At 41.3% G+C, this 25426-nt stretch overlaps 1 protein-coding gene across 2 annotated transcripts in view; it reads left to right on the forward strand.

The window, feature by feature from the left end:
- arhgap10 (Rho GTPase activating protein 10) overlaps positions 1-25426 on the forward strand; it is a 50127-nt gene that overhangs the window by 21346 nt on the left and 3355 nt on the right. The window contains exons 11-22 of one of the 2 annotated variants that reach the window (XM_083978921.1): positions 270-351; positions 547-589; positions 701-769; positions 1905-1979; positions 4829-4913; positions 7462-7520; positions 9049-9154; positions 10878-11037; positions 13580-13721; positions 16248-16407; positions 22633-22728; positions 24089-24180. In XM_083978921.1, the coding sequence (XP_083835047.1) occupies positions 270-351; positions 547-589; positions 701-769; positions 1905-1979; positions 4829-4913; positions 7462-7520; positions 9049-9154; positions 10878-11037; positions 13580-13721; positions 16248-16407; positions 22633-22728; positions 24089-24180 (1169 nt within the window). Of the gene's footprint in view, positions 1-269; positions 352-546; positions 770-1904; positions 1980-4828; positions 4914-7461; positions 7521-9048; positions 9155-10877; positions 11038-13579; positions 13722-16247; positions 16408-22632; positions 22729-24088; positions 24181-25426 lie in introns of both variants that reach the window. The other variant, XM_083978920.1, reaches the window with a different exon arrangement.

Raw genomic sequence — 25426 nt, forward strand, 5'->3', positions numbered from 1 at the left:
TGAGTTCACATATCCATTCTGACTGTGATGAGTAACGGGATATCCATCTGGCCCCATGTGATTGTAGCTCTCATAAACCAGCTGGGGTGACTAATAGGGTTCGTATCTGCACTTACTGAAAATCCAAGGTGCATGTGCCCTTGGCAACGGGGGATTTTTGTTTCAAAGAAGGCTGAGCACATTTGATGTTTCATATTGACATGACATCCCTTATGCATTGCTGTACTGTAAGGCTTTTGCCTATTACTAATAGTGTGGCTCTCTCCCAGGCCGGGGACGGTGCTCACAGTGCAGTCCCTGTCAGAGGATGACCATAGGTTCTGGATGCAGGCCATGGGTGGGAAGGAACCTGTGAGTCAGCCGCCTCTACTATGTCATCATCCACCGCTCTCACACAGCTCATGTAGCCTCAGTGGATTCTGTTAAACTGCCAATCTCTTTTCACATTTAAAACATTTCCGTATACCTACACCTCACTGAGTATCACAAGGATTAATTCACTTTTATAAACCTATAATATGTGTCTGTCTTTGTTGTCATTTACAGATTGGACACTACCTTGAGAGAACATATTCTAAAGAAAGAGGAGGTAAGTATCTACCCGTACAGGACATTATGTCTATTAGAGGACATCATTTAAGTTTCTGGAGCTTAATGCTTCATCGCATTTTGAGCATTTTTTATTTTCTTCCACCTGCAGTTGATGCCCAGCTGGATGACGTAGGTTTGAGTATTGTGAAGAACTCCATCAGCGCGATAGAGACCAGAGGTGAGCCTCAGATATGTAATTATAGGTGATTTATTTTGGCAGCCGGTGATTTATTTCGGCAAAATTTACATGAGAATTGACAGATAGTAACAGGTGACATCGGTGCAGTATCTTTAGATGTACACAGGGTGGCAGACATGCTCTAGTGTTGAAACAAAATGCTGCCTTCCAGTTACTGCAGACAACATGAACTGGAGATGATGAATGCCTTTCAGTGCATTACACTTAAGTCCTCTTAATTAACTTCAGTCTGCACTTAGTTATCTCACTTCTTTTGAGTCAAATATCACTTTGGGTGTTTCTCCTCTCAACATGTCAAATCTATTTTATTGAGATGGTTATATATCATAATGAACTATTCTTTCAGCTGCTATATATTCTCAACATCAAAGGTTGTTGTTGTGTTCAAGGCAAATGTATTTGTATGCACAGGTCATTCATTGTATTGACAAACATAAATAAAACATCTTACGATGAGTAAAAGAAGCATACAAAGAGAATTAAGAAGCATATCAAGATAATAATATAATACAGTATAAAACAGGTTATAAAACATACAATATCTCATTAAAGATATCAAGATTAAATGGAGACAGAAGAGAATAGAGCAGTTTATATCTTACTTTTTAAAGCCAGTTTTGAGTTGGGCAGATTTGATTTGAGCTTTATTTGGAGCTGGTTCCAGCAGGGGGCAGCACAGTGGCTGCAAGACATTTCACCCTGATAAGTTTTAGTTCTGGACACCACCAACTAGCTCCTGCAGATCTTACAGACCTACTGGCTCATACATAATAAACATTTTTGAAATATATTGGAGGCTCAAACTATATATAGTGACTTATGGATAATAAGTAAAACTTTGAAACCACAAAGATCTGAGAACTGGTAGAATATGCTCTCCTTTCTAGCAGCAGCATCTTAGTACGTTGCATCAAATGGACTTATTTGGTAAACGAGTGAGGACAGCCATCGCAATAATCCTTGCATCTTGTATTGTCCTCATTCTTTATGTATTCATTGTTGGTTTTTGTTTGCCATTGTTAAAATGTCTGCATTGTGTGTTAGTGCAGATGTAAAGCATTTGGAAATTCAGTCTAAGATATGAAGTTTTATTATATCTATTATTACTTTTCAGGTATTAATGATCAAGGCCTGTACAGAGTTGTTGGGGTAAGCTCCAAGGTCCAGAAGCTCCTCTCATTAATGATCGGTGAGTTACATTTTATTCTTTTCTCTCTGTTCTGGGAATGTGTTACCGTGCATAGAAAGTTTCTGGTCAAAGCTGAATAAAGTTAAAATTTTAATTTATATGCCGCTGCACTATCTGTGTGATATTAGGTTGCCCCATAGTTAGTTGGATGTGCTGATGTAATGGATGTGTCTGTTGAGGTGATATTAAAAAGATAGTGACTGTGGCAATCAGCCCATGACTCAGCCTATCGGCACCTTGTCTCTCTAAAGTGTAACAAGTGCCTGGGTGTTTCTTTGCCACGCTTTCATCCAATTTCGTATTCCCCAGACAAGCAGACAGGGTCTCTCTCCCATCCACCTCCTTCCACTTTTTGACTTTTACCCCATGAACACACCACTAAGATGGCCACTCACACGCTTGCAGGTTGCTTAGTCTGTCTCTCAGCTTTCTCGGTTTCCTTAATGCCTCTCACTTGTCTTGTAACGCTTTTGCTCAACTTCTTTTATATAAATCTTGTCCTCTGTCCTTTTCCATTGCTCTCTTTCTGCTCTCTGGTTTCCTGCCGTCTCCAGCAGACACCAGCTCACTTTCAGCTCTGTGTTCAGAATGACAACAAACTCAGGCAGCCGCCAGCCTGTCTCAACTTCCTCTCCAAAACCTTCCAGCCGCCCAACCTGCTGACTCATGCTGTAGCCTCCATTAACACTCTGCTGCAGCACTCTAAGAAGTTTCTTTAAAGCCTGAATACTCTTAAGGAAAAGCACAGACTTCATTCTCCCTTACTTATTACTGATGTACAGTATAGAATACATGGGGTATTTTTCATTAAGCTACCCAGAGCGTATCATTTTCTTTTATTCTTGAAATGACTAATATGCATGACGGAGGTAGTACTAGTTCTGCACAGATACATTCACAAACATTTCATGCATGCAGCAGTTCATGGTGTGTGGGTGAAGCAAGCTTTAAACCCTGAAGAAAGAGTTTGGATCCTCCCACTCCTCCTCCTTTTCATCTCTCACCCACCGACATGGCTGGGGTCCAATCAGAGAGGACAGAGTGATGAAAAATGAGTCCACCATCATATTACAGTACAAACAAAGAGAGCAGCACCTATTGAATGTCAGGCAACAGTATAACAGGAAAGAGGGCTGTAAAAGTGAGCTCTGACCTATCTGTTGCACAGCATGCGGCAAGGGGACCGATGTGTGGTGTTGGTGGGGATATGGCTATAATAGCTGCTGAATTAGTTTAGATGTATAGATATAACAGCAGAGTGAGGCACGTTAAAGGAAAGCTGTGAGATATCACCAGAGAACTACTCAGTACATTCAACACGTTCATGGTTTGAGGCAGAAACGACCATGAATGTATTAAACACCAGGTGCCAGTTTCAGACAGACTTTGACTGTGATAAATTAGACAGAACAAATAGTCTTCACATAGACATCTGAATTCATCCGTTGTGCAAAGTTTAGTTTTTTGCTTATCTTATGGTGGACTATGGTACAATGAATTCTGGGTAAAATAAAGACTTTATAAAAAAAAAAAGGCTGACCAAGGAACTGCATCCAATAACTGAGCTCTGTTTACTTGTCAGATTTTTATGGTCTACTACTTGGGAAATTCAGTTAAATGATTCATGTGAGTGCCAACATGCACCGAAGTCTCAGCTCCACACATGCTCCACCTCTTTATCCATTTATGGAATAGCTGGGAGTTAGGGACGGAGTCAGGCACTGCCAGGCCGGCGATGGAGGAGCAGCTCACACTGAGCCTCTCCAGAAACCTGCGGGTGATGTCACGAAGGCTACGTTCCTCTTTGTTTACAGTCTATCTATGGTCATACCTCCACCATGTTGTTGCAAGTTTCCACACCCTGCTGTTTATTTTTAAGATTAAGCAAAAAAGGTTCTGTGTCTTAGAGCTGCAATTCCAACTTAAACCGCTATGTTAACATCACCTCTCACGTCCCTGAAGGCTTAGCGGAGAAAACAAAGGTAGAATAACAAGAAATTCAAACCTTTGAACTTGCTGCTGCCTTGTGGTTAGCTGTTTCACAATCAATGGTGCTCCAACCGCTACTGCCAAGATTCTGTTTTTGCATCTCTGACCTAACCAAGTCAGGTCTATTTGTGCTAAAGCAGACTACAGAGAAGTGTGCAAACCCCATCAATCGCACACACAGAGGCACACCTGTGGCTACAAACACTCGACAGTAACATTTGCTTTCAGACGTTGATATTGGACAGGTCAGTTTGTGGACAGAGCAGCCAGAGAAACACAGTCCTTCTGGCTGCAGTACATAAATGAAATCAAAAAAAAAGAAAAAGAAATTCCCAGGACCAGAGCAGACCACCAACCTCCCACGAAGCTGAAGGCTGTGTGGTGACCTCGACCTCCTGTGCTCTTTATGTGTCTGGCTCAAAACACAGCTGACACGTTGCACCTCCACATTCACTGTAATTCATCAGATGTTACTCAAGGTATCTGAGTGAAGCCTCTTGAATGTGCAGCACAACAGATCCCTAGGGTCCCTGTGGAGCGAGTGAAGTAGTAAGGGATTAATTAAACTTGTAATGAGTATATAGAAACAGCAGCCTTCTACAGAATCTGTATCTTCCGTCCGTATCCACTGGGGCCAGACCCGACCCCCACAGCTTCTAGCAATACTTTTATCCTCATATGGCTAATTGTAAGTCACATATTTATATTACATATTTAGACTTTCTCAGCTGCCCACAAAATCACACTCGACCCGTGGCTGTTCTAGTGTAAAAAGAATAGTTTGTTGTTTTCTATGTGATGATTCCTCAAGTCAGTGAATTTTATTGTAATGATTTATTGTGTTGTTGGAATTCATTCAGATGAGAAGAGCAATGAAGTGGATTTGTCTACCAGCTCAGACTGGGATGTTAAGACAATAACAAGTGCACTGAAGCTTTATCTGAGGTAAGGATCAGTCTGGTGAAAGACACTACACACACACACACACACACACACACACACATGCACACAAAGAAACGTACAGTAAGCCAACCAAAGCTGCATTAGTCAATCATCAAGTTGTTGTTTTGACAGAAAGTTGATTAGTAACTAATTTAATATCCAATCAGTAGTTTTTTATTAATTTATTTAAAAGCAGATATCTTTATTCTATATTTTCTGCTTCTCAGATGTAATGTAAATTTTGGTAAATCACAATTTTAACAGAAATTGTTCAATATGATTGTGCATTCATTTTATGGTCAAAGCCATAAAATATTTAAATATAGAACATGTAAGACTAATCAGTAATGAAAGAAATCAAGCTATCAGAAATTCAAACTTATTTATGTGGTTTGACTTGTATATTTCCACTAATGTGGTTTCTGATTGGATGAGAGATTTAACATTTTTTCCCCTTGTACTCATGCGTTTAAACATCTAAAGTGACTTGACTAGTTCGGAGACACGTGTGCTTGTTGCATAGTTGATCATACTGGTTCATTTTACAGGCCACTGAGTGCATTTACATGTGCACTCAGTGACTTGTTACATGAGCTTCATCCTGTTTTTAATAGTATTCAGGATATGGCCTTTAATGAAACATGAAAAAGCTGCTGTTTCATATCCCCGTGTACATAATCATACCTGTATCCAGGTTTCTGATGGCCGGCCTCTCACCATCTCAGGCAACATGAGATAGTTCTGAAACCTGGATGAGTTGTTTAGATGCCACAGTATCCTGGTTTCTGTTGGTTTACCTAAGGTGCAGCACTAATGTCCTGGTTTCTCAAAGCCATTTACATGTGCAGAATATAACCAGGATTGTCCAAAAAGAACCTGATCATAACCAGGGAACTTGTAAACACATTTGATGTGATGTTTAGCGTTTGTGTGACCCGAGACAACTATAATGATTGAAAAAACATTTTTAATGTATCAGTCCTTTGATGAATGTGATGGAGCCTCTTCTCTTTACTCGAATCTGAAATATTTCATCTGCGTTGGCTCTGTCTTTTAGAAAATAGCTACACAGTTAATTATGCAAAGTGCCTTTGTATAATTAACTCCTTGCGAGGTTGCATTGCTTACTCTGCGCCCGCTCTACATCCAACGACTTCTCAAAGGTTGACGGATAGTGAGGCTGAAGTTCAAAGATTAAAAATGGAGTTTGGCTGCAAGAAGCTGATGCAGTTCCATTTAAATGCCAATTTGTTTTCACAAACACGTACAGTTAGCAACAAATTGACTTGGCTCTGGTAATTTGAATTGAAGTTATGTTCACTGAAACACAGTTTTAAAAATTGCTTGTTTTTCCTTGAAAAGACAGTGAAAATATTCATAATATATTGATATTGACATGCAGTAAATGTGAACAATAGAAAAAGTACACAGATTCATTACTTAAGTTAGAAGCATAGACACTCATGGTGAAATATTATTTCAAAAGTTGTTCAGTGTGAGTCAACAAAAGAACAATTATTTAGTTTTTTTCTTAAGGCTGTTTCTGTTTTGTTGAGGCAGTAGTTAAGTTGAGGTTGAGGTAAACACAGCAAACATTTTAAACCAAAGGAATCTTTCTTTATTAACTTCAAACATGACCTGAAGATGACACTGTGGTCTCTGGTGAAGAATCTTCTGCCTCATCTTTATTTAACAGAGCATCATTAGGACACTGACTGCTTCAAATATGGCTGACCGCTGAGACTTGACTGGGATTGTTTTTTCCCCTGGTGATTAACAGTGCATGGTCCAATACATTTTCAAAATAAAATAAAATTACTCCACTGACCAAAAAGCTCTCCTTCAAAGTCAAAGAACCTCATAGAAATGTAGTGTTGTGTGAGTCAAAAGTATAATATTTGACTACCGTCCACCCCTGGTTATACAGTACCATAGAACTATGTGCCATTATTCAGTGTTTCTGTGTGCAGTTGTTTGCTGAAGTTTACCTAATTTGTGTGATTAACTGTACTTAAAAATAATAATAATGATAATAAGTTACTACTATTCCTTTATTCCTATTCTCTATTTCTCTTTTACCTTCCTTTCAAGAAAGTGCCATACTACTAACATACTCATCTTAAAATTTGATCTTTTTCAGTTGCAGTATTTGGAGCAACATTACAAATTTCTGAAGCAAAATTTAAGCAATATAGCGTGAGATATTTGATCTTGTTATATTAATTCATGTTTGGTGTTGATTTGTCTTTTACTTGTGTATGGCCAGGTGGAATAAAGCAGGGTCAGTCTCCTCTGTTTCCTCTGAGGCTAAGTGCCTCTGGCCACTGGCCAGCTGCAGTGTGAAAGTACCTTCAGATGAACTTGGTTATCTCAACGCGTGCACCATCTAATTCCATCCCCTGGCCTGGCCACATTAATCATTGCTGTGTGCAGACCCTATAAAACAGTGTGCCGGCTATTTCTGTACCCCCTCGCTCACTTCAACTCTCTCTATCCATCCACCCCACCCACCCTCCTCTCTTTTCTCTTTCTCTCCCTCTCCCCTCTGAAGGAGCCTTCCTGAGCCGCTGATGACCTATGGACTTTACAAAGAGTTCATCAGCCCTGCGAGTAAGTTTGTAACCCCGCATCTGAGTGCAGATCATAAGTAAACAACACCATATAAATTCATGTGTTGTATCACCCTGAAAAGGACATCACATCTGTTTAAACACTGGAGTCCAATGGCTTGTTCTTCTTCAGTGAGTTATTGAAAACGTGCACTGAAGTGAGAACAGTATTAACACCTTTTAAATTACTTTTACCATTCTTTTAAGGGAACTGGGGTAATAGTGGTCAACCGTCTTAAGCATGCATACTCTGAAAGCTGTTGTGGCCGTGTGGTCTTGAATGCTAATAGGAAGTATCCTCGGTCACTTTCACATGACAGCAGTTTCTTGAGAAGCCTAATGCTATAGTTTTATGACCTCTTACTTAGTTTCAGAAACTTGTTATTCTCCGTTTAAATATGTTTGAAGTTGACTCCCAGTTTTTTTTACCAAAGAGCCTTTCAGCTGCGTTTGACTTAGACATACTTTTTGCCTCTTCTGACTCGTTTATAATACAGTTTCTGACATTTATTATATATTCAAGAAGCCCATGTGAGCCCACCGTCCATATTCTTACAATTTCTACCTGTTTTTAAGTGCCGCAAAAAAAAAGAAGGCCAAATAAGCCATTAAAAGTTAGGGATAAAAGGTTTAAAATGGCAAACATGCCGTAATTTGCATGCCCTCAAATGGTCCAGTGACCTTGAACAGCAAAAGAAGCATTTTTTTCTATTCGCCCACATAACATCATTTCTGTATGAAATGTTTTCAAAGCAAGCCAAACTTGAATCTTATTACAACAAGTGCTTTAATTGGATCAGGTTGACATTTTTATCAGGCGCTCGCAATGCCCTCATAACGAGGGGGAAAAAGTGGATTAGCAATGAATATTTTTTTGATGGGTGACAGCATCCATAAGAAGCTTTTTCCATGTTTAAATCCTTGTCGTTCCCATAGTAATGATATTTTGTGTGTCTGTGCATGAGTGTGTATGTGTTTGTGTGTGTGGGCGGTCAGATGCCCATGTGTGAGGAAATGTTTAAGAGATGATCTTGGGGGTTTTAACACAACCCCTTTATATGGTAGAGACAGTAACGTAAAGCTATCTCCTCTGCCAGCACGGTGGTCCCTGCTGCCAAATTCTGGGAGGCTTCAGACCATACATCACCATCACACCTCTTCTTCACTTATTTAAACTGGAGTGTTTCATCCTCTACTGTGTAACTCTGTATGTTTGAGGGGTGAGCGCTGTGTCTCCAAAAGTCCACTAACTTTTGTTCAGTTTTTAAATTTCCAGCAGTGTCACAGCAGTAAATACATAGTTGAACTCTTCCACTAAATTCTTCTCTCTGTACCTTAAACTTGAGTGTGTGTGCTGCTCAAATGTAGGTAGTGTATCATCATCATCATCATCATTTGAATTTGAATTTGCTTTTTGTTGTACAGTATTTGGGCTCAGCTGCTGCGTTGGCTCTTTGCCACCTGAGGAGCCACAGAGAAATCCTTGTAGTTTAATTTGAGTGTTACGGTTTGCTTCTGCGTTTGAACAGAGGGTGGAAGTCCAGAGTCTCGCATCCAAGCCGTCCACTGCCTGGTCCACAAACTCCCGGAGAGGAATCGAGAAGTCCTCGGGCTGCTTATGAAGCATCTGGCCAAGTGAGTGTTCGTAGTTCCTTGGTCATAGTTCACCCAATCTCCACCGCCTCGCTCCCTCTGAGTTCTCTCTTTCTGCTCTTCCTGTCTGTCTCCTCATTCTCACTCCACATGCTTTTTCTCTCTCTCTCTCTCTCTCTCTCTCTCTCCCTCACTCCCACTCTCTTCACTCCCCCTTCCCTGCTGTCACTCCATCTCTTCTCTGTCTACTCAGTGACTGCTGGGTAAGGAAATTGATGCCACTAGCATTGGATTTTTTTTTTCTTTTTTGCCTTTTCTTGGGTCATTTTGGTGTATATTTAAATCTGCTGGAGGAGGATTGTGTAGCTTACTGTACCTGTTCAGCATGCGGTTCTGCAGCCCACCAGTGAAGGGAAATGAAATGGACCACTCAAATTAAGCCCTCTCTTGAGATTACTCTGTACACCCCTGGATGGACCACTATTGTGCGTCACTCCATTTGTGAGATTAGATAGGAGGAAAGATTTAAATAATGTTAGCTAACATTACAAGGTTTTACCTCAGCAAGCTTTTTATAAACTAAATATGAGCAAATTGAAGATAAGTAAATAATCCCTCTTCCCTGAGGCAGTGAAAGTCTGGTGGATCTTATTTCATAGAAACCCACAGCAGAATCAGGCTCTGGTAAAAAGGCAGCGCTATTGAAATTGAATTTGGATTATCCAGCGTGAAATTCTCCAGACTGGAGAGACTCGAATATTTTTCTGAAGCTGGCGTGCGTGCATGTCCTGCAGGGGAAGGAAGCAAAGCCAGAATTTCACACTCCTATCTGAAATGGTTTGAGAGATGTTATAAATGTGAGTTGTCACCAGTGTTTTTGTCTTCAAAGGCATCCTTTGAAGCTATTTAAACTGTCTCTCTGCAGATGCATTGCATATCATCACATTTTGACTGTGAAATCTCTTCACCTGTCCGTAAAACTTTTTTTTCAAATAAAGGTTTTTCTGCCCTTTTTTTTTTTGACCTCCTAATATAAGGTTCCATCTGCTGAAGGTGTTCCAATTTTGAAAGGGATGTAGAAGACATTTAATAAAGTACTGGTCCTTCCTCTGCTTAAATATCAACTGGTGAAGTGGACCAGCCCCGACCTGTTTGTATTCCAGCATTGTTGACATGTCTGACTCATTCATAGTGGTGTTTGGAGTGTATGAGGGAAGCCTCATGTGTCCACTATCTTATAACTAAATTAAATACAGGATTAATGGGTGGCTTATAAACTGTGTTAAACCATTTTTTATGGTAAAAACCTACATTTTAAGACAGAGGTTACATCCTTATTTACAGCCTTAGTCTGTGAGTAAAAACGTAGCCTCCGTGACATCACCCACAGATTTCTGAAGAGCAGGTTTTGAAGCTTACAGTTGTTATAATGCAGGAGGAAGTTAGTTGTAGGAACCAAAAGTTTTTGAACCAGGCTGTAAACATGTTTTTTTCTGCTGTAAAGTTGAACATTTTATTATCGTACTCAATGGGAATTGAGTCACTGTTGCATCCAGACTCTAGTGGTCATTAGAGGGACTGCAGTTTTTGACATTTAGTGCTTTTATATTTTTTTCTTAATAGTATACATTGCAGTTAACTAGTTAAGTTGAGTGTCATTTTCCTGTTAAAATGCCACATCTCAAAAATGTAATATCAGTGAATCTGAGTGAGTAAATTGGTGCACAAGGTAAAATGTTTATAATATGAGTCTGTGTTTCCTCAGGGTGGCGGCACACAGCAAACAGAACCTAATGACCGTGGCCAACCTAGGCGTGGTGTTCGGCCCCACGTTAATGAGGCCACAGGAGGAGACTGTCGCTGCCATCATGGATCTCAAGTTCCAGAACATTGTGGTGGAAATCCTCATTGAACACCAAGAAAAGGTAACGCACAGGACTGGGGTTTACTGAACACGCAGTGCAGAATCGATTGTACAATCACAAAGTAATACAACAGTAATACACTTGAAACTGAACACTCCCTGAACAGCAGAAGTGTCAACTCGTAACACTACATCTTCCAGCGGAGATTATCAGCACCATGTCTGGAGTAATAGAGAAGGAAAAGCTTTTTTTATTGTGTTATTATTTCCCATTTTTCCAAAAATGTCTGTTTTTTGATTGGCCAAATCATCATTTCTGTCTGTTCTTGTATGATTCACTCTGTCACTGCAACATTTTGTCTGTAATTATGTTTTCACTTGCCATCCACTGCTATTTACTAAATGCTAGACACACTAGGCAACAGAAGGTGCAGAGATAGCTCCAAAAGAAATCTGAATTAGGTGACATGACAACACACACAGCACCTTTGTGTTTACCTTCCTCAGTAGTATGTAATTACTTGATACGGAGGGATAATAAATCTGCAAGCGAAGCTTATAATCGGCTGCTTCTAAGTCCTGCTTTCTTGGCAGAGAGCCCTTTCCCACTATTGCACCACTGTTTTGAAGTTTTTGTATTTTGTTCTCAAGTTTCGATTTGGCAGTTTCTGTTGGCAGAAAGGTGCACACACCGTGCTGTACCTGACAACCAGAATTTCATTTGGGCAGAGTAAGAGTCTCAATTAGGGAGGATGTGATGCTCTTCTCTTCTCTGGGTCCTATTTGTTGTTGGCTGTTAGCCATGAAAATGTGTCATATTGTGCTGTCGTCACTTTGTGGTCTGGTTGGGAATATGTACATTGTATTTATTTTTTACTCTGCAAAATAGTGAGCAGAAATAATGTACACAGATAATGAGATGGTACCACATCCTCCTTAAACTAGCAAACCCTTCACCCATGCAATACTGTAAGGCTCCGAGTTAGACAGCAGTTGCACTTCCAAAACTATTTAATGCAGCCAATAGGGGGAGCCCCGAGTGCTTATACCAGCATTAACCACATGGTACTCATCATTTTTCAGGAGGCTGATTATTCTGTAGATTATCATATACATTTTATAATTTTAGGAAGGTGCCCCGTCTGCCTAAATACAGTTATTTTGGTTATGAGTTGTTTCATAATGTGTAGTTCATGGGATCATGTAATCTCCCCAGAATGTCATTAATCGGTATCAATCCTCAAAGGGGGATAATTCTCCGTGTCAGAAGAGAAAAAGGTTTGAGATTAGTTTTCTAATCTGTTTGGAGCAGCGCTGCACTCTGTGTAGAATCAGATGAAACCAGGAGCTTTTAGTGTTTTTTTTCCCCCTCCAGTTTCATTAATGGGAGATGATGTGTGTTGCAAATAATGTCCCCCACCCAAGCTCGCAAATCTAAAGCGGGGTGTGAGAGAATACAGAGGCCGGGTGAAAACCTACAGGGTATACAAATGTGCTAAAACAACACCAGCCTCACAGTGTATCCAGCTCGTGTCTGAGGCTACCCATGGGTATCCAACACCGTCCAGGTGATAAAGGATGTAGTGTTAGAATGCAGCAAGAGCATTTTGGAAAGTACAGCGTGTTAGAGGAGGGGAAAAGTTGAGCAGACAGACAGACAGGCATTAACTTTCCTCACAGCTGAGTCCCACTCCAGACTGTTGATACCCCCAGATACCAACAGTAGACTCTGTTTTACATTCACCTCCATCTGCAGAGAGAGGCGAGAGGGAGAGAGAGAGAGAGGGGGAGAGGGAGAAGCAGCAGAAACTCTCAGCCATATCAGATTTCTCACTTTTTCTATCTGCCTTTCTCCTACAAACTTTCTCTCTCTCTCGCTCTCTCTCCCTCCCTCCCTCTCCCTCTCTCTCTCTCTTTCTCTTTCTCTCTCATGCCCCCTCCTCTCTGTCTGCCTCTCCTGTTCACACTCTGTCTCACTTACTCTGCCACTTTCTCTCCCTCTCTCTCTCTCTCTCTCTCTCTCTCTTCCTCCCTCCCTCCCTCTCTCCCTCCCCTGCCTCCCTCCCCTCCTCGTCTGTGATCCTTTCGGAGGCTCTGCTGAGACTTCCTCTCCTCTGCAGCCCTATTCTCTTTTAACTCCACATCTGAAGTTTATATGTAAACACGGCCCGGTGTAAACAGGCTGCGCCAGTTGGCCAGCCCTCCTTTAGTCCAAACCCTGCTTATTTTACTCTCCACTCCTTCAGAGGGTGGGTCAATTTCTCTGAGGAGAAGTGTCACCTTTACTTAGACCCAGATTTCTGGATGGGATGTGATTGCGTTACATGTGGAGCCACTCTTGTTTATTTTGGCACAAACAAAATCCTCTCACATGCAGTTTTTAGGGTCCAATCAATGAGCTGCTCAGCTTTCCCTGGGAGCACATGCTGTGGCTGCAAATGGCCTTTTTCCATTCATCTACCACTACATAAAGCCTGTGAGTTTTAAAACCCGTTGACTAAAGTGAGGTCAGTCGAGGACATGATGCTGCTGCTGTTGCTCAACTCTCCTGGACTCTGTGCATTTAGTCTTGGTAGAGACTTACTCGCTCGCTGTGTATTCAGATCTTTGCAGATGCTCCAGAGTCGTGCCCTCTTTCACCTGCTGCCCCAGTATTCTCTGCTCCCGCAAGGCAGTCCAAGAAGCTGCCTCGACAGAATCGGCCTGTGGCTGTCTACAACCCACAATCCCTAGACATTCAGAATGGTAAGACATGTACACATCATGTGCAGCTGTGTGTTTCCTCACGTCTGAATATATTCAAGGAAGTACAACACAAGACTGTACAATATATACCATACAGAATTACAATGTTTTATATAAATCTATGAACCTAAAACTTATAATGCACTCACATCACTCCATCACTCACATTTAGCCCCTCTGTTACCTAGTGACCACAGCAGTGTCCACAGATGACACACTGAACTCAGCTTCCTCCTCTCTGTAATTCTGTGTGGTGGAGATTTGCATTCATGACTTTAAGTGCCCTTGTTTGCTTATTTTCAAATGCTTAAAATTCACTCCTAGTCTCCTCTGAAGTTTGATGCATCAGGCTGGCTGATCACCTGACCTGGTGACCCAAACAAATCTGACTCCAGCAAGTTCTGATCCGAGACTAGTCAAATCCCTTCCCCTTCACAATACCAAGGGAGTCTAAATCTGCTTACCAGATTGCCTCTCTTTGCCTCCCTCGCGCCAGCTTTTACCGTGGGGTATTTTAATATCAGGGATGAGAGGCATAATCCTTTTTTAACCTTTGTGTCTTTTATATGGGTCCCCTATAATGGATTTAAAGTAAGTTGTCTCAGCATTCACAGGGCAAAACCAAATTTTAGAATGATGCAGTGGCAAAGAGAGGAGAGTATTTATGTATGCATGTGACACCACATCATATCTGATATCCCTGCAGACATGGTACACATGTGAAGAGATCTGCAATCATCAGTCTTTCTGTCAGCAAACATTTCAGCGCAGACAATTCATATTTTTCAGGAGATGACACATCTTTTTTTTCAAGTGTTGACATATTATCTTTTATATTGATACTGTTAACTTGTTGGGAAGTAGTTGCTGATGTCAATAGTCAATACATTCAATAGTCACAGTCAGAGCAATGTTATCATGTGGTGCGGTGTATCTGGCCACCTCTTTTAGCTCAGTTTTTGGTCTCTACCAACTCGACCGTACAGTAAGCTTCTTCTTACTGTGTCTCTGCTGTTTGCTGCTGAGCAGATACTGTACAGTCAGTTTTTTTTTGAGTATTTTTTGCTGAAAACAACTGCCTGCCTGCTGCAGCCTAGAACAACACCACCAAAGTGACAGCAGTGAACTAAAACACCAAAGTTGTGGAGGGAGCAGCTAAACTTACCATAAAGTCTGTAAAACTGAGTGGAGCTGAAGATTCAGGTGATAACTCTCTGTAGGTTCATGGTTCATGGTGACTTCTATCACAGTCTCACATTGTTTTCACATTCTCATTTGATAGATTGTTATCCTAAAAATAGAGTTTAAAGCTGATTTTAATTTTGAAATGTGCTAAAAGATTGAGATATTTTCCCCCAATATTAATGAGTGTAATTCCTTCGTTGTTATATCTGTAAGGCTGGGACATATGACCTCATATAATTCCCAGCATAGATCCACCTATATTCATCCCGGTGGTCTAATCAATCATAACACCTGAGTGGATGAATATGTGTCATTATATTCATGTAAAAATAGCAGGGGGATATATGAAGCTCTTGGCAGATGCTTAATTGTAAATGATTTGGATGTTTCACTTTTTAAAAACACGAATGATTTAATAATATTATAATAAAACAGATGCAACACTTCCAGCAATAACTACTTTAAAAAGACATAAAACACCTGAGGTCTTATCATTTATAACACCTGTGCAGATCTTCTTTATTTATATCAGCCATTCCATTAATTTGAAAGTAGCTGGGAAAATAATATAAATCAAAAAACATAATTAACAAATGCAGAATGTGTATACACTGTTATTACATTCAGTCGTAATTAGGCTGTAAGGCCGGCATTATTCAATCTTAATTAACTATAGACCTCTGTTTTGAGTGCTTTGATAAGTAATCGATTGGGGAAAAGAGGAGAAATAGTCCAAACAAACTCCTTTTTCAACTGTACCGGCTCCTTGTGTGCCTCTCCAGTCTCCCAAAAGCAAGATTTGTACTTGACAGTAAAATTGAAATAAAAGAGCTTGGATCTCCCTTGTGTTTCTTAGGTTCCTGCCTATGAGTGCAGGATTGTATTATTATGAACAATAAAAACTTGGTAGTGAATCTCTCCTGTTTTGACAGCAGTTTGATTTATAACGTCCCCTGTCGATGCAGCATTAGTTTATACTGTATATTGATAAAGTATTTGGCCGTTTTACCAGACAACCTATCATGAGCTAGCTGAACTAGGCTGAATCTTTTACAGTAGAATAAAATTAAAACACGTTTATTTATTTTTTTCATCTGCCGCAGATACAACCAGGGCCAAAAGGTTTATTGTTTCCAGGCTGTATGTCCCAATCTTGTAGACATGATATCTCTTTAATGCTGTGATAGAATTTATTCAGATTTGGCACAAACATTCACTGGGAGAAAATACTTTTTAGCCATCATTCAAGACTTAAACGGGGATGTAATCTGAAACTCAAGTTGTGTAGGCAGATAACCGCAGGTCATTAATTCTTGTTTTTTTCTTCTTCATTGTTTTCAGCGATGGGAGATAGCTCCAGCCTAGCTACAGATGAGACATCAATGGGCAGCAATGAGTCCGTATCGTCACAGTCATCGTCGGCGTCAGCCTCGGAGACGGCTCCAGAGAAAAGTGTCCATCCCCCCCTTAACTCCAGCCTCAGCACAGGCAGCGACTCCAGGTGAGTGCTTCAGATCAATATGTGACTGCACCAGTCAAAATGCAGGTGCTGGTTGTGTAGTAAGCAGATCCACAGTAGGCAATCACTAATGAGAAATACAGGGTTTACATCCAAAAGTGGAAAATGTACCTTCACTGTACCGATCGCAGGTTCTTCACTTATCTTGATGTAACTCTTGACTCATTTAGTCCATACTTTACCTCCATAATTAAAGTTGGATGTTTATACTTCATGTATAAAGTCCTCTCAATGGTCCATCAGATCAATTTGACATTTTCATTTTTGTTATTATTCTTTTATAAGACATTGTTAATTGTTGATCATTGTAAATTGCTATCACTTGCAAAGAAAAACACTGCATCCTTACACTTTCTCCGCTGTATATCTTTATCTCCTCTCTTACCCGACAGAAACTTGGTTCAGCCATCACTTATGTTTCATACAGCAGACTGAGATGACGGGTGAATCCTGCCTCTATTAGCTTGCAGTACACTCCGACAGAGCCGGTAAATGGTGGCTCTGAAAGCTCTCACTTTCTGAGTGATGTTTCTTCTCCCCCATAAAAACATCCAAATACAATTCATTTTTACTCCTGTGTTGCATCATGGGGAAACAGTTAAACTTTCCTGAACTTTATGTATGGGGCCCAGTTCTGTCCTTTCCATTTCTGGTTCAAAAAACAAAAAAAGCAAAAGAACAACTTATTAAGCAAAGAGAAACCATCATTATTATTCATGAACAGGATCGATTTTTCAGCATTGTGAATAGAACGGTCGTAAAAGCATCTCAGTCTTTATTGATAGTGTTGATAGTGAAATGGATTTTTAGTGTCGGCCCCTGAGCTGTTACAGTCACGTCAGCGGCTGTTTTTTTGGGGGGTTTTGGTTTTGTTTTTTTGTTTTTTTTACCTTTCTCCCTCTGTCTTGGCACGAGCATGAGATGGAAAATGATTTGATGCTTTGCTTTGCTTCTCTCTGGCTTCTCCTCTCTGTCCTCACTTTCTCTACTAAGTCCTTGGTCCTTTTTTTGTTGTTTCCAGCCACTGACTTGTCTTGAATGCTGATGTGAGAGATAAATTATTGGGTTATGCTGCAGATGTTCGACTCTCTGCTATGTCATGTCTACACATTCACCTTGAAATAGACTTTTCCTCATTCCCCTTCCCCTTCTCCATCAGCTGAAAAGAGCTGTAAAATAAAAACAAATCTACCTCACAACCTGACAGAGGACAATGCGATCGTCTCACACTGACCTCTGTGGGTGTGTGTGTGCATGTCTGTGCGTGCGCAGGCTTTTTTATATCAAGCTTTTTCTCTAAGTTGCAGGATTAGACAGACGAAGCCTCTACATTACTTATGTAACCAACTCCTTTTTTTCTGCTGGTGTTTTCTTTTTTTTCTATTTTCCCACATATGTGGCATCATGTTGGAGGACGGAAGGAGTAACCAGGAGGAGGTCGTAAATCTCAGCTCTTATTTGTTTGGGAGACAGGTGGCCGTGCGTTGGCCGTGTAAATCGTATTGACATTGGGGAGATATTCATCTTGTTTACCCTTATAGCTGCAGCCCCTGTCCCTTTATGAAGACTTGCGCCATATGTCACAGGGTGTCGCCCTGGCTTTGTTCACTCATAAATCTTAGCATGTGAGATGGTGGAGACCTGTTAGCACAGCACCTCTCTGGCCTGGAACCCAGGGATTCGGGTCCGGTCTGAGCCAAAAGGAGCAGTAGGGGTGGCATTTCCGAGATTATTTGCAGCCGCTCGCAGGAATGTGTTATCTGCACTCTGGTGTGCTCAGAAGTGCACCTGGAAAACAGCACATTTTAGCCCCTTTTTCCTGCAAGATACACACAGCCACAGCAGAATCTGCCTGGTCATACACAAAAATGCATCCTGAGTCACCATATCATGCAATAACTCTTTGTGGACTGTGGCATGATTTATCATCTCCGTCATCTTCAATGTCGCGCCACATTACTCCTCTTCCTAAATTCAGTCACAGCTTTTCCCATCGGTGCTGTTGCCCCAAGTCTTGCCCAATGAAGTTACATTTTTTGGCCTCTTTTCCTCCTGCTCTCCCTCTTTCTCTCCCTCTCTCTCTCTCTCTTTCTCCATCTCCTCCGCCCCACCTCCAACCCTCCACGTCTCTCCCTTGCAGACAGCTGTGGATCATAAAATGGTGGATCAGAGCTTATTTCCTGCCCACCCAAACCGGCGGTGGCTGGGTGCGGGCAGCTCGGCTGTAGGTTTGATCCCACCTTCAACTAGAAACACTGCTAAATCCCACCGCTGCCCTTCTTCCTTTAGCAGAAAGACAGCTGATAGCCCTGCTCATCCCCGTGTTAGCTCCCCGCCAGGATCAACGAGGCCTGGATGCTGCAGGGTGAAATTCCTGCAGTAATGAGAAGCAGCAGTTCGCTTTTGTTGATGAATTTCTCACTGCTACTAACCTGGCAGTGCGATAACCCTCATGGTTAAAACAATAAACCAAAACACCCCCAGTTATGGTTCACTCTGGATTTGGATATTCACAGTGTAATTTAATACTTTTGACATGATGCTTTTTTAAATAATCAGATGGTATCCCCTCTGTGTATTATATTTCTACCTTTTAAAATTCCCCACAACTTCGAACTTAATATTCATAAACACTTGTTACAAATATTACTAACATCTGGAGGGTGGGGGGTTCACACAGTGCGTTTTCACATGAGTCCCCATTTACTGTATTTAATCATGTTTACGGAAGAAGCTTAGCTTGGTCTGTGATGGGTAAAAACAACGGATGAGCAATTCAAAGCTCAATGCTATTTTTGTTGAAGAGAAATGGCAAACGATTTCCCTCGGTTTGGCTTAGCTGTAATTGTTAGAGCAATTTTGGGATGAATCCATTTACCTCTGGTACATTTAACAAGTTTCTAGGGCAGCCATGTGGCGTGCACTGATTTCCTCTAACTGTTTATTCTGTAATTATTTAGATATCTGTTTATATAAAAAGAATCTTCAAGGACCTGTATAAGCCTCCTCCAAATGAAATAAGCAGTTAGATGTGTTGATAACTTCTCTTAAATGTGTATGTGTGTGCATTTTCTGTTTTAATATTATCTTATTATCTTATTTGTGTGTATGTGAGTGGGTTCACCTGCTGGTGGGTGAAGTGGTGGTGCTCCTCTGCTCTCCCTCCTTTTGGCTGAGGCCCAGGCAGACAGTGGTTCTGCCTGGGCCCAGGTTAATGAGTGGATTTGCTGCACTGCAGCGCACTGTCCCCCCATGCTGATGTGGAGCAGCTGAGCACCACAGTGGCCCCACACTGCTGCAGAGCTATAAATCACCCACAGTCAGGCCGGGCCCGAACGGAACAGCCACTGCTGGGGATGGACAAGCGCTCGGGGAGGGAGGCAGGGGAAAGAAACTGAGAGGAGAAGCGATACAGAGGGGGGGGGAAGTGTGTTCACCTCCACCTATGTCCACATAAGATCCCCTACCATGTCCTCCCTTAAGGCAGTCTCACTCTCTCTCTCTCACCGGTGCCAGCATAACCACTATTCACAACATCCTCTCAACCTCCAGCCCCTCCCCAGCTGCTCCCTCTAATTGCCTTTATTAACGTCTCTATGGGAGCGGCAGCTAGGAGCAATTTGCTCATTATGTGCTGTATTAGCACTGGCCCTGGGGCAGGCATGGAACACAGAGGGATGCCTGGCTTAGTCTCCTGCTCTCCTCTGCTCCACTCTGCCTTTACCAGGACCCCCACCTCCATCCTGTAGGTTGGCCATAGGCGTGTTGGCATGGCAACGACAACAGCGAGAGTAAAGCACAGGCACTACAGTAGCGGTTCATGGACACTGTTGATAGACTTTAGTTTCTGAGATACAAAAATCAAAAATATAAAAATCTTTTTTATTGAAATTTAAGAGACGTATTCATCTAATTGGTTACAAATTGTAAGAGACAATGAAATATAATAAAACAAACAAGCAAACAAGGCAGCTTGGTAACAACCCCTCAAGGCCAGACTATGCTGAATTGAATAAAAATTTGATAAAACAAAGCAGAAAACCAACAAAAAAAAAGAAAAGAAAAGTATACCCAGAAAAGGCCTTGAATAATCCTTGATACAATCAGAAAACCCTAGACATATTGATCAGCGATTATGAATAACCCACACTGTCAAATGAATAGTTCACATTGTTCATCAAGCAGGAGACAGAGATCCATCCCTCACTGCATTCAAACACGGGTGGTCCAGATACCGCAGCTGTTCAGTCCATCAGCTCAGTAGATCTAATCAAAAGATAAAATATACATAAACTGTCAATCAGACATTTATTTCACTGTTTCTCTAACTGTGTAGGAAAGGGGTGCCCAACTTTATTAAAGAGACGTTCTCTACCACACACAATTTAAAATTATAAACCCAAGATGCATCATTAACAGTGAGATTTATGCTGGCCCTATTGTAGCTTTGTAGCTAGCTAGTTTTTTTTTTACTCCACATGCACTGAAACTGTCCAGCAGGTAAAACGCTCTTGGTAGAAGTAATATCCTGTACATCCCACAGCATGACTGCTGGGCACAGGGTTCGACATCATTGTTGAACCCCTTTTTTATTTCCCTCAGTGTTGAGTTTCCGTGATGAAGGCGACGAGCACTGTCGAGCACATCGCTTCAGAAATTCTCCCGTAGGTGTTCAGATCTGATGAGTATCAAGACCAGGGCACATGATTAGATTCATTACGAACCCTCTATTCAGATCCTGGATGCAGTTATATTGTTATGCATTGATGGTTCTGATGAGGAGACCCGGTTATCTTGTGCCTGACTGCACAGTTTTTTAATGTATTCAATTTGAAGTGACCTCCCTCTGCAGCTCAGTAGAGTTCATTCTCCTGACATGATTCTCAATGGTGGTAGGGGCCTGTAGGTTTAAATTACAATTTTATTTTGAATTATTCTTTGAACAGAGAAGCAAACAACTACCTGTGTATGAATATTCTTCCTGTAGTCAAACATTATGTTTAATTCATGACTGTTTGCGTCTCTCATTCTGAATCCACTGCCTGAGTTCTTGTTCCTCCACGCTGGCAACAGTCAGACTCGGAGGGTATATTATTCTTGAGGTGGGTCGGGTGTCCTATTCTCCTGGACACAATATTTTTGTAACACCTTGAACTCAAGGGAATCCCTTCAAATTCAGCAGAGATATTCACTTGCATTAAAGGACATAGCGTTTGCATTTTCAGGTGTCAAAGGTCAATGGTGTGCTGACCTTTCAAAACAGAATTTGGGTCTTGTGAATGCAATTTCAGAGTAACACATGAGGGATTTTTTTTTCTTTCAAATTTGGTAGAAATGGACAAACTGGTGTAGACGTTGGTGGTCAAAGGTTAAAGGTCACAATGACATCAGAAATCTCACATAAATGGTTGATATTTTTGACTCTGGATGAGAGAGGCAAACAACCAGGAGGCACTAGCACAGCTAACACATTGTCAGTACTAATATTTTAGGCTAAACACGTGTTATCAGTGCAGCCTGTTGTTGAGAACTTGACCAGTTTTGTACAGAAAGAGTTCAGGTCACATTTGAGTAGGTGACTTTTATTTATTTATTTTTTTTACAATGAGAAGTTTCAAATTCATAACACTGAAGAGCAGCCACAATATCAGCCTTTCAGAGAAATACATCAAAGGTGCTCTTTAAGTTTACCTTTCAGGTTAAAATGGGCAATGATTGAGAGTCACTTCTCTGGAAGAGGCTTTTTGGCAGATGGGGGAAGAAGAGAAGATTTTATCTATGAAAGCCTGTTTTATTATTTTTTTAATTCTCATCATGTGCAGGCTGTAGATTTATCTCAGAGGTAGCTGCTGTGTGGTAGAATGAAAAAAAGATGGAGGATTTATTCTTCTTTGTCAAGGTGACTCAAAGTGTGATGTGTGATGTATTACCGGTACTCTTATTTCAAATTTTTTGCTGCATTTTAATTTTTTATTAATATTTATGACCTATACTGCACCCAGGTGTAATTTTTTAGTTTAACTTCCCACCGCCATGAAGCTCTGGACCTGCTGGAGAGATTTCTCTCACCTTGTCTCCATAACAACAGCTTTAGCTCACTTGTTGCTCGGCTTCCTTCATTTAGTGCAGCTGCCGCCAGGACCGAAACGAGAACACAGCGTGTGTTAACATCTTAACACGCTGAGGTGTGTTTGTTTTTACCTGCAGAGCTGCAGCAGCGTTGTGGTCCACCCCCGGAGCTTCAGGAGAGAGCCCACCTGCTGCCACCACACCTGCCTCAGAGACAGAGAAGCCAGAGGAGAGGTAAAGCAGGGCTCCCTCTCTCTCTCTGCCTCCTGTCACTGCCACTTTCCTTTCTGTATTTGTTTCCCATTCACTCTGATTGGTTAAATGTCACACTCTGAGACTATTTCACTCTCTCGTTCACTCGCTCCATTACTTCCATCTTATCTTTTCATGTTCATTCAAAATAATCAGCAACTCCCTCACTCGTCTAAAAATCCCGCACATCATAATAAAAAATGTTCATCCTGTACATTCACCTGTCCTGTGATTTAGTTTAGCTCTGAGGGATTTTAATGCAACACAACTAATGGAAGCTTCTCTCTCTCACGCACACACACACACACAGACATGTGGGTGAACTGAATAGCACTGTGTAGTGAGTCCGTCCGTTAAACTGAGCTTTTGCTTGCTTCACAAGAAAACGATGAATTCATTTTCGTTGCTTTCAGATGTCGCCGAAGTAATTGCAAGCAGCTCGGTCTTTTCTATTGGCAATCTGTTAATGTTATTTTCATATAAATACAAATCCTCATTTCTCCACAAGAGTGCATTTTCCCCAAAAATTCAGAATTCAAGAACTCTGCTAAACACTGTAGTATTGACAACTCTGTGACCACAGACTTTCTCTTTTTTTCTTCCTGGTTTGTATATCTTCTTTCTCTTCTCTCATCCTACATTGTTGCTACGCTGCAGAAAGAATATGAAATATTTATCAGGGCATCATGTGTTGAAGGCACAATTTCTACATGGTAATGTTGCTGGCGTTCGAGATAACGCTTTGCAATGGTGGGCAAAACAACCTTTCAGCGGAAACAGTTTTTATGTTTTGGGGAGCGGAGTGGCATAAATATAGCTTTTCACTAACCTTTGCGGAGCAGTGAATGTGGTTTCTTTGACGGCACTCTTTTACATCAAACTGATTTAAAATGCTGCTTCTGAGCTCACAAATGTGAATTTAAAAAGCCGAAGCACGACGGAGAGAGATTTCTATTTTACCTGTTTGTGTGCAAACCTACTTTCGAACCCCCACCCCCGACACTTTTTAATTATTTCACCATATGATTGTCTGCGGCGCGAACCTGACGTGTCCCTGCCTTTTTAGTGCAGCTGTGCATCTTTACTGTGTCTGGGCGCGCACACACTCACGCGCGCGTTGGTGTGTTTTTTTTACTGTCCAGACTAGGGATACGGCGAAACAAGTGAGTGTAGTATAGCCCAGCAGCTCCTCTCTTAGTACTTTTGCTTATTTTCCAGCCTGGCCCATTTCTGCTGTTTCAGGCTAGTGAGTGAATGAACAAGCAGGCCCCGGGCCCAGATTGAACTATGCAGTAATCCTCCTCAAAGCTCCGCCAGCTCACTGATTGCCTTCATTTTTCAGTGTCACCAGCAGGAAAGCCAAGGCAGTGTACCCATGTGAGGCTGAGCACGACTCTGAGCTCTCCTTCCAGGTCGGCGCAATATTCAACGCCGGTAAGTGTTATCGCCTACACCAGTCGCTCACTCAGAACCAGCCCTGGCATATTGGATTTGGAGGAAAACCGAACACCCAATCTGATCTTCAATCGAACAGAGAGGGGAGAGCGGGGGAGGGAGGAAGAGGAGAAAGGGGGGGGGGGACACAGATTTGCTCTTCAGTGTGTCTGGGAAGAGGCTCGACTGAGCTTTAATCACTCTCAGAGGAAATGAGGATTTTCTAGTTCCTATTTTCTGTCAAAACCCTCCTTTGTGAGACACAGACACTGTAGATATTCAGGAGTCTTTACGGCGCTGTATGGAGAGACCTCTTTGATAAGATCCCACAATGCCTTGCCTTTTTTATTGGCTGTTTTTGGTTAAACATCACGTTAGGAGTAATTATCTATGTTGTTTTTCTCTCAATTTACAAACCGAGTCCACATGTTTTTCACATTTTTAGCATCTGCTGCGAGTCCCATCGCAGATCCATTAACAAGTAAAGTCAAGATTTAAAACATCAAAATCGCGACAGCTGTCATCAGTAAATATAGATTAGATTAGAGGACTGAAACGTTACACTAATGCACATTGTTCCTTTTTTCTGATTTGTATTAAATCCATCGGTGCTCCGGTGTCAGATTGACAAGTTCATGTCAGGATAAGCGATTTAATGAATCAATGGAAAAATTGAATTTAATAGGAGGTGGATTTTTCCAACTCATGAATATGAACTCATTATTTGAAATAATAAACAGCAAAACGAATAAAGTATCACATTATTATTAAGCAAATTAAATTATATTGTAAGGCCCGTTTTCTTTTTGTGATGTTTCGTTTGGAGCTGAACAGCGTTTAGTGGACGTATTATGGAACGATGATGTGTGTTTCTTTTGGATCTGGACTTCAATCTCCAGTTACCTTGATACAAAGTTTGGGCCATTTTTACTTCAGCCCTGCTCAGTGCTCACATTCTTCCTGTCTTTCAGCACTTCTTCAGGCTTCAGACAAAGTGACTGACACATTACATAAATGTTACACGATCAGATTCTTATTGACTAAACATCTGCAGTGTCTTGGAGACCTTTGACATTTTACACATTTTTGCTCCTCAATTCAGTCGTTTCTAAATGTATTTGTAATTTTTTTTTTCTCCCCCTAGTCTGAACTTTGAGTCTGAACTGCGCATAACAAATGAGCAAAATGTCAAAAGGTCTTGAGTGCTGTTGTCTGACACTGTACACAGAGTCAGACAAAAGATTTC

Source organism: Trachurus trachurus (genome assembly GCF_905171665.1).
Source record: "Trachurus trachurus genome assembly, chromosome: 1".
NCBI lineage: Eukaryota > Metazoa > Chordata > Actinopteri > Carangiformes > Carangidae > Trachurus > Trachurus trachurus.